Here is a 9,445-nt window from a genome sequence, read left to right on the forward strand (position 1 = left end):
GTCTATATATCATGTAATATGACATATTATTAAAAATCCATTACAACAAAGTTAATGAAGGACAATAATACAGATGTACTAAAAGTGCTAAATTGAGGATGTACATGTAATATACATGTATTGATGACATAGTTGTGATAATTACATGCTACATATGATTTCAAGATTTCACATCGAGACTGAAATACAAGTACATGTCTTACAAGACATACAATAAGGTAACAACTAGATACTATCGCTGAAGTATAAGTAGTATTAATTAATCTGACATGTATTCTGTGGTACCTGAAGATAAGAATATGGGCTTTCTGTATGGAAGTAAGTACCTGGAACCAAGCCCCTGTAGTTGTTTGTGAGAGAGCACTTGTGCATGTAAAGTTAATCCGACGGAAAACTGCTCAATAGTGGTTGTGAAGAGCCGAAGAAGGCCCAGGCGCCAGCCAGCAGAGGGATAGCAGTGGAATGGGCTTCGCACTTAGCGGAGACTTTAGATGTTCTTGGGAGAAGGAACAGTTCAGACCCCAACCTGACAAAAAAAAAAGAAAAAAAAGTCTCCAATAAGTACATGTCTTTTAATGCTACAGTATTTTTCTATTTGCAAATGGTGTATGCATGATGCTATATACTTTTATGCTGTGGCTGTTTGAAAATATTTGAGTTCCTTTTTTTTTGTCAATATACCCTACAATATGTTTCAGCACAAGACTTTTTCAAATGAGAAAAAACGACAGTGTCATCCACTTAAAAAAGAATTACTACATTGCTATTTTACAGTGAATTACTTTCTATTTACTCTACAATCTATTTTCTAATGTTAGACACAATGTTGATGGCTAACTCAGTCAATATCTTCGAGTCAGTTGAGATAGCCTGACTATTGTTATGCTACATACTATACTATGGGATACATCGGTGTGTATATGGATTTTCTTTGTTATTTGTTATTATCCACTGACTGTGAAATTACCCAAGAAACGTTTTCCCACAGCCGGTATAGCGCTCGTTTTTGCAGTCAAATGTTACACAAGTGGGCATTTTTATGGCGCGTTTCCATAGGAGTTGGGAGTACCAATATTGCGACCAGTGGATTCACTTTTTTTGGGCTATCAGCAATCCAGTGAAAACATACAGTAGATATCAATGGTCTCAGTGGTTTATCGGTTGATGGGGCTTTGAAAATGCCTTCATTAAAAAGCCATATTCACAGAAGGAGAAGGGAAATTTTCTGATCCTGGAATTAATCTAGATTAATCTAAAGCAAAATTACTCATTTGTATTCTGTCAGAGGCATTCATATGTGTGCTACCTCCAGAAATTTAAATAACAGGTTTACTGTATTCTTTTGCAAAATCCCACGTGATTTCATCTTCTTAATTAAGATTTAGACAAAGTGATAAATACTTTTTTTGCTTATTTGTTACTGTGTTTTTGCTGCAACAAATAGAGTGTCCCTTTTTTTCAATTATAGATGTCTCACATTAACAATATAGTGTCTCCAAACATCCCACTTTGGGGCAACAGCGTTTAAAGATAATATAAAATCTGTGTTTAGAAAGTCTCTCAAGATGTGAAGATCCCAATGTTTTTAAAAATGTCTCATATGAAACTCTAGCTCTAGCAATTAAATAGGCTGATAAGCCTTGAAATACCTCCCCTCTTGTGCATTGATGAGAAAACAGATCGTAATGTGAACAAAAAGGGAACTTGTAAACATATTTTTAATGTTTTGTGAGAAATTATATAGAAAGGTGGTGATAGTGAGAGCAGGAAATGCTGTCCACTGAGCAGAGAATATATTCATCAGACACTGACTATAGCGCAATGACTAAATGATGTCTAAATAAAAGTAAAAATTGGATTCATTTGAATTTTTTTCCAGCTTTTTATTGTCATTACACTGTCACAAGTACAGAGCAAGGAAATGAACTATCTGCATTTAAGCCATCCCCATGGGGAGCAGTGCCATTGTGTGGCGCCCAGGAAGCAGTGTGGTGTTAAGGGTCTTGCTCAGGAACCTTGGGCCCTAACCACTTGGCCACCACCCCCCACCAAACTAGCAGGGAATCTGTCCACCTATCTGTATCTGTCAACCAAAACTCTCAATCTTAGGGCATCCATGCATCAGAAATATGAAAACATAAAGAATATTAACTGCTCAAATACACCACACTGGATTTAATATCCTGCTTTCGACACATTGCATCAAAAAGTAGCTTAAACTGTAATATGTTACACTGATAGCAATGTTGGATTGCTTCTAAATAAAATCAACATTGCCTCAAAAACCTAAACACAAAGGGATGAATTGGTTTCATACAACTGAAACTGAAAGTACAAAAAAAACCCAGACACATTTCAAGTAAAATAATGCAGAGTATTGAAGGAAATACATTTTAAGTAGACTTTTCGAACTGTATTATAACCATCTGTATGGTATGATAGGCTTTTTAGCATTGTGTAATGTCAGACTGACCAATATGTTTGTTTTTTTCTTAACTTTAAAAACAATAACAACATAGGAAAAAATAACTTCTAGATCTAATTAAGTTAGTTATCTTAAAGGATATGTGACACTTCAAATGATGAATCAGGTGATGTATTTGATATCTTATAATGTAGTTGGAATAATTAAAATATGATTGTGGATATATTTCTATTCCAGATATCAAGCAAATAGATTTATTGTTTAAATACCCTTTACTGGGTCAGCTCCACATGGAGAACATTTCACAAAAGCAACCATGTCACATAACAGTGACCAACATCATAATTTAATTTAATAAAAGCTGCAGTCGTTGGTGATGTTGTCATACACTTGTAGTTTCAGCATTAAAGCACTAGAGGGCGACAGAGAGCTAAAATCACAGTTTATGGCTATATTGTTTTCTCATTCCCTGTAAAATACATACATGTTCTTTATCTTTAGACTGTTTATCATAGTTTCATAATTTCTCATATTTTTTTATCCATTAAAAAACGAAATATTAAATGTCTTGTTGCCACTACTTCAAACCCTTAAGAGTAGCAGACATTAAAGGGAAACCGGGGAAAATATGTTTCTGTATGAAATTACAATAAAAAATATAGTTTTCTATTTGTTATTTCATCAGAATTATATCCCAAAGTCCAAAATAATAAAACATTTATTATTGTGTATCCTGAGATCAGATACAATTTTTCATCACCTCTTGATGGCTGGAGGAAAATCAAAATAAAGATTACAGACAAGTAGCCCAAAGCAACTTTAACAAGCAACCATCCTGACTGTTTACACAGCTCTGTGCATCACTAATGATTACAAAACTGTATCACAGACACACAAAAATTTTTTTGATTAGTGAATAAAAGTAGTACACTGTTTCATTGTTTAGTAAATATGAAGATCAGATCAAAAAAACAAACATTTAAACAGTAGTATGTGCTTCTCACAGACTGGGATAAAATGACCAAATATAAAATGTTACATAAGAAACCCTAATATGAGTTAAATATATTGGAAAACAAAATAATTGTGAATGCAAAACACACCCTTCTTTCTACTTACCTCTCACCATTTACTAATGTTAGCTTTCTTTATGTAGAAATCCAAAAATCGATGTATTCTTGCTGGCTGATTATGTTAAATTTCTCTTTTTTTGTATAATTTTCCAGCACAGACAAGAAGTTGATAAATGAAAGCAGCAAATTCTCCCCATATTTTCTTTCTGCTGAGTGATCTGTACTGTAGTGCAGTTTGATTTTGTCTCATTTTGAATTGAAAAAGCTTCCTGGATGGGAAGCAAAAGATCTTCAAACTTGGAAACAGATTCCAGTGGAATGTTTTTTAACTTTTATTGGAATAATTTTGTTAACCCCACTGGAGACAGTCTGAACCATGAAGGGAAATATTTCAACACAGAGGAGAAATCTGAAGTTAGTCTTTGAAACCTGTTAAAAATTGACATGAGGTAGTAAAAAAATAAATAGATTACAGGGTCAAAACTAAATAAAACTAGAACTTATTGAGAGGTTCTTGCTTGTTAGTTTTGAGGTTTTATGTTCAACCGTTAAAAACCTAAACAAACTTCAAATATTAAGTTGCTGATTGATCTATCTGTAAACTTTTTTTATTGTCCACAGGTCAGAAGGCACAAGCAGCTCAATCAATTTGTCCTTCTTTGATGTAGTTATGTACGCTTGTAACAAATTCATTTGTAATTAATAAATCCTAAATGTTTTATCATCTCACTGCAATAAAAATAGGATTTAAGTGAAAATGTTTTTATGCCATTGAGTTTATTTAAAGGAGACAAAATGCATTTAGTGCCTGATTTAGTGAGAAATAGAGACTAGAAGGATCAAAATAATGAATAAATCTCACGTCCTCTTCTATTCTTAACTAAACTATAACACCAGTATGTACTTTTTGTGTGTCTGTGTGTTAAATATGCTATTTGACAGAAAAGGTGTTAATTTCCAACCCTTTCATCCAAGCGAGAATCCTGCCCTACCGATTCATTTTCTGTGTGTTTACTGCTGGGAGAACCTTCCTCATTTCTAACTGAAATAATGACACTAGCGAAACCATTTCATTTGTTTTCTTTTCATTACTTTGTTTTTTAGCGAGGGTCTTGTCTTAATGTTGTGTGAAAAATTATTTTAGATGTTTTAAAGTACGAAATGTGGAGAAAATCCGCCTCTTAATGCTCAGAAGCAACGAGCTTCAGACACTTTTGAGCGTTCCTGGGTCAAAAAGAGAAAGTCCTGGAAACCAAATGCTACCTCATTGTGTAGAACGGGAAATAACCTTTCCATTAAAGTAAGTTATATGATAAAAAACTTTAATTTAGCGAAGATTTAAAGCCTTAAATGCCGCGAAGAAAACACAACTGTGGAGCGATTTGACGCGGGAGCAGAGCAGCAGGCTGGGTTGTTTCTTCACGGTTCTCATCCATAATATAAATCCCGCCTCCTGCTCTGAGCTGGAGACGTTCAGAGGAACATAAACAGAGAAACATGGCAGAAGAAGCTCCAGCAGCTGCACCGGCGAAAGCCCCGGCAAAAGCCCCGAGGAAGAAGTCCGCTCCTAAGGCCAAGAAGGATGGACCCAGCCTGTCCAAGCAGATCGTGGACGCCGTGGCCGAGTCCAAGGAGCGCAAAGGAGTGTCTCTGTCGGCGGTGAAGAAGGTCCTGGCTGCTAAAGGGGTGGATGTAGCTAAAGCCAACAAGCGGATCAACACGGCCGTCACTAAGTTGGTGACCAACGGCACCCTGGCTCACACCAAGGGGACCGGGGCCTCCGGTTCTTTCAAGCTCGCCAAGGAGTCCAAATCCGCTAAACCAGCCAAGAAGGTGGTGAAGAAGAAGGCTCCCGCAAAAGCCAAGAAGCCCGCCGCCAAGAAGGTCAGCACCCCGAAAAAAGCCACCGCTGCTAAGAAAGCGACAGCAGCCAAGAAGTCTCCGAAGAAGGCAGCAGCGGCCAAGAAAAGCGTGAAAAAGGTGGTGAAGAAGAGCCCCAAAAAGGCCGCCCCTGCTGCCAAGAAGCCAAAGGCTGCTAAGAAGCCTGCAGCTAAGAAACCTGCAGCCAAGAAACCTGCTGCAGCTAAAAAGGCCCCAGCTAAGAAGGCCAAGAAGTAGACTGCTGCTTCAACCAGCACTCAGTGCAACAAAGGCTCTTTTCAGAGCCACCACAGCTTCATCTCAAGAGCTCATTCTTTATAAGCAGAAAATTAATTACTGAATTATAAAGATCAAGCTTAAATTACAGTGGCTGATCTATGGAATTATTAAAATCAGTTAATTTCACTCATGACTGAAACCCATGGGACAGCCTCATCCAGATGATTCACCCTAAAATAATGGGATGATTTCCAGATGTGATCACATTATTAACACAAAGAAATAACTCCACCTCAACAAATGTTTCTGTGAATGAAAGCATGAAAATTTGCTTTTTAAATAGACATAATGTTTAATATATAAACTAAACTATTTCAGCATGGACACCATTTTACTCAAGGTAATACTTTTATTTTATCTAAGTAAAGTTTAATAGCTGTAAATATTTAATAAAGGACAAAAAGAAGGGTTTTCATAACAGGAATCGATGGCAGTAAAAAATATGTAAAAAAAAATTGAAAATGAAAGCACTAGATTTAATTAAAGGTTTCTATTATGAAGGCAGATATAAGTCTAAATAGTTACATGTGTAGTCTCCTTGGCGTTTGGCAACAATGTAAAAACTAAGTTTAATATTTAAAACAAGCACATTTATTTTACAAATATATTTCCTAAAATGATCATGAATAACACATTTTTATTATCTAATATTCTGCTAAAGCAAATATCAGACTTTTCAGAATGAAATTCCCTTATTTACCTTGGATTTTATTTTACTCCGGAATTTTCTTTCTTTGTTACACATCTCGCGCTTTATTTTGAAATTTCAAACTCAACCTATGAATGAGTTGGATGGGTTGTACCACGTGTTTAATTTGGTCCAATTAGAGGCTACTTCACGCCGCACGTCTCTTTATAAAGCCGCTGTTTCGCCTGTGAGATCATATTATCTTCGTTGAGTGAGAGATAAGCGCCTAGTCCGCCATGGCCAGAACCAAGCAGACCGCCCGTAAGTCCACCGGAGGAAAGGCTCCCAGGAAGCAGCTGGCTACCAAAGCTGCCCGTAAGAGCGCCCCGGCTACCGGTGGAGTGAAGAAGCCCCACCGTTACAGGCCCGGTACCGTGGCTCTCCGAGAGATCCGCCGTTACCAGAAGTCCACTGAGCTGCTCATCCGCAAGCTACCCTTCCAACGTCTGGTCAGAGAGATCGCTCAGGATTTCAAGACCGACCTGCGCTTCCAGAGCTCCGCCGTCATGGCTCTGCAGGAGGCCAGCGAGGCTTACCTGGTTGGTCTGNCCAGAGCTCCGCCGTCATGGCTCTGCAGGAGGCCAGCGAGGCTTACCTGGTTGGTCTGTTCGAGGACACCAACCTGTGCGCCATCCACGCCAAGAGGGTCACCATCATGCCCAAAGACATCCAGCTGGCCCGCCGCATCCGTGGAGAGAGAGCATAAGTCAAGCTCATACAACAAAACCCAACGGCTCTTTTAAGAGCCACTTACATCTTTTCAGAGCTCTGATCCTGTATTAAATGATGTACAGCATACATTTGAAATGGAATGAAAAGAAAACGCCCCTTCCAGATTAGGCTATAAGCCTCCTGTATAAATGTTCAATATTTATGTAGTAAGACTGACTAGGAAGTGTTTGATTACGCCAAAAGGCTCAAGATGAACTTCCATCTGCAGCAAACCTATTTAGAAACAACCAATTATTCTTAGTGTATAGTGAATCTAAAATGTACAGAATTTAATGTGTAGAACATCTATAGATGTTTTGGTCGTTTTAATAAATCCACTTCCTATAAATGTTGAATCGTCTACTAATGATTATTGCAGCAAAAATGCTACATAAATGTTGCTAAACTTAAGTAGATTATTTTCACATTTAGATATTTTACAAGCATCCATCGAAATGTTAAAAGTGGGTTTTCATTTTGTTTTGCAGTAATTTATAATTGTTTACTAAACTCTTTTACAGTGCTTACATTTGGGTACAGTTTTGAACAATTCTTGTGTGTAGTGTGTAGCTCTTGAGATACAGAATTTCTCTGGTACAACCATATGTTTTTTCTTTAAAGAGGTGTGTTATTGTGTCTGTGAATGGGTTGAATAATTTCCACCAGCTGGCAGCCTGAAACCACGGCCTCAACCTTTAGCCACGCCCCGATCTGTCAGCTGCATTTAGTGGTAATTGGCAGAAGCAGACTGCGGGAAAAAGCCGCCTGCTTTGATTGGACGATTGGATTTGTTGTTATATGTGACCAATCAGAGAGCATATGATCGACGACAGGCCTTATATATACTCCCAATGCGCGTCCTGACAGCCACTTGTTAAAGTAAACCATTACAGAAATCATGTCTGGACGTGGAAAGACCGGAGGCAAAGCCAGGGCTAAGGCCAAGACCCGCTCCTCTCGTGCTGGGCTGCAGTTCCCAGTCGGCCGTGTTCACAGGCTGTTGAGGAAGGGCAACTACGCTGAGCGCGTGGGCGCTGGAGCTCCCGNCTGCAGCTAAAAAGGCCCCAGCTAAGAAGGCCAAGAAGTAGACTGCTGCTTCAACCAGCACTCAGTGCAACAAAGGCTCTTTTCAGAGCCACCACAGCTTCATCTCAAGAGCTCATTCCTTATAAGCAGAAAATTAATTACTTAATTAGATAATATTCTCAAACTTAAAGGCAGTGATTAGGGTGGCTGATCAATGGAATTATTAAAATCAGTTAATTTCACTCATAACTGATCCCCATGGGATAGCCTCATCCATGATTCACAGATTCACCGTAAAATAACGAGATCATCTCTAAATATGAGCAAAAATGTGACCACATTATTAACACTAATACCTATTTGGAAATGAATGTTTCTAATAATGGAAGCATGGATATTTAATTAGATGTGTGTTTAGCACATCTAGTGATTTCATGAGATCAGAGTTCAGCTCTTTCATATTTTCTGTGTTGATTATTATGATTGATTATTACAGTACAGCTCATTAAATATGAGGTATTATTAAACGGATACTGGAAAGAGTGCAACTGATTTATATATTTGTGTAATTGCACTTGATATTTAATATTTAAATATACAATTTCAGCATGGACAATATTTAAGTTTTATGTAAGTAGTTTGTAATAACTTAAAATATTTATTATAGGACAAAAAGAAAAGAGCCCAAGGAAGGTTTCATTACCGGACTAATTAGCAGTAAAAGATATGTAAATAAAACGAGGAAGGTTTAGATTTAATTTTAATAAAACTTAAAAGAATCACATTTATATGAGAAATAAAACTGAAAAAATAAAATGAACTGAGAAGTAAATGAAACTGAGTAACATTTGAACTAGTTTTGGATAGTAATCAGGTTAAAGAATCTATAAAAATATTAATTATCAAAAACTTTGCTAAAGCAAATATCACACTTTATCAGACTAGTATACCCTCTTTAACCTTGGGCTTTATGTTACTTCGGAATTTTCTTTCTTTGTTACACATCTCGCGCTTTATTTTGAAATTTCAAACTCAACCAATGACTAAATTGAGTGGAGGGTTACCACGTGTTTAATTTGGTCCAATCAGAGGCCACCTCACGCCGCACGTCTCTTTATAAAGCCGCTGTTTCCACTGTGAGATCATATTATCCTCGTTTAGTGAGAGATAAGCGTCTAGTCCGCCATGGCCAGAACCAAGCAGACCGCCCGTAAATCCACCGGAGGAAAGGCTCCCAGGAAGCAGCTGGCTACTAAAGCTGCCCGTAAGAGCGCCCCGGCTACCGGTGGAGTGAAGAAGCCCCACCGTTACAGGCCCGGTACCGTGGCTCTCCGAGAGATCCGCCGTTACCAGAAGTCCACT

General features: G+C 37.8%; 4 protein-coding genes across 6 annotated transcripts in view; 3 read left to right on the forward strand and 1 right to left on the reverse strand.

The window, feature by feature from the left end:
- Nucleotides 1–9,445, reverse strand: part of LOC107090620 (histone H2A-like) — a 665,777-nt gene that overhangs the window by 611,062 nt on the left and 45,270 nt on the right. The gene's annotated exons all lie outside the window — the stretch shown is intronic.
- LOC107090616 (histone H1-like) lies at nt 4,983–8,517 on the forward strand. Of its 2 annotated transcripts, XM_015384111.1 has the most exons (2): nt 4,983–5,589; nt 8,119–8,517. In XM_015384111.1, the coding sequence occupies exons 1-2, from the start codon at nt 4,996–4,998 to the stop codon at nt 8,143–8,145; spliced, it is 621 nt and encodes a 206-aa protein (XP_015239597.1). In that variant the 5' UTR covers nt 4,983–4,995; the 3' UTR covers nt 8,146–8,517. The 2 variants fall into 2 exon arrangements, with proteins under 2 accessions (XP_015239597.1, XP_015239596.1); XM_015384110.1 differs by lacking the exon at nt 8,119–8,517 and having other exon boundaries at nt 4,983–5,680.
- On the forward strand, nt 6,558–7,075 carry LOC107090618 (histone H3). Its single transcript, XM_015384113.1, has 2 exons — nt 6,558–6,867; nt 6,927–7,075. Exons 1-2 carry the CDS (start codon nt 6,583–6,585, stop codon nt 7,050–7,052), a joined length of 411 nt encoding a protein of 136 aa, XP_015239599.1. The 5' UTR covers nt 6,558–6,582; the 3' UTR covers nt 7,053–7,075.
- The window catches only part of LOC107090619 (histone H2A-like), a 30,948-nt gene continuing 29,454 nt past the window's right edge, over nt 7,952–9,445 (forward strand). Inside the window, exon 1 of the mRNA XM_015384114.1 lies at nt 7,952–8,097. Within this exon, the coding sequence (XP_015239600.1) occupies nt 7,956–8,097 (142 nt within the window). The 5' untranslated portion in view covers nt 7,952–7,955. The remainder of the gene's footprint in view (nt 8,098–9,445) is intronic.

This window comes from Cyprinodon variegatus, unplaced genomic scaffold, assembly GCF_000732505.1.
Source record: "Cyprinodon variegatus isolate N-32 unplaced genomic scaffold, C_variegatus-1.0 Scaffold303, whole genome shotgun sequence".
NCBI classification, from domain to species: Eukaryota; Metazoa; Chordata; class Actinopteri; order Cyprinodontiformes; family Cyprinodontidae; genus Cyprinodon; species Cyprinodon variegatus.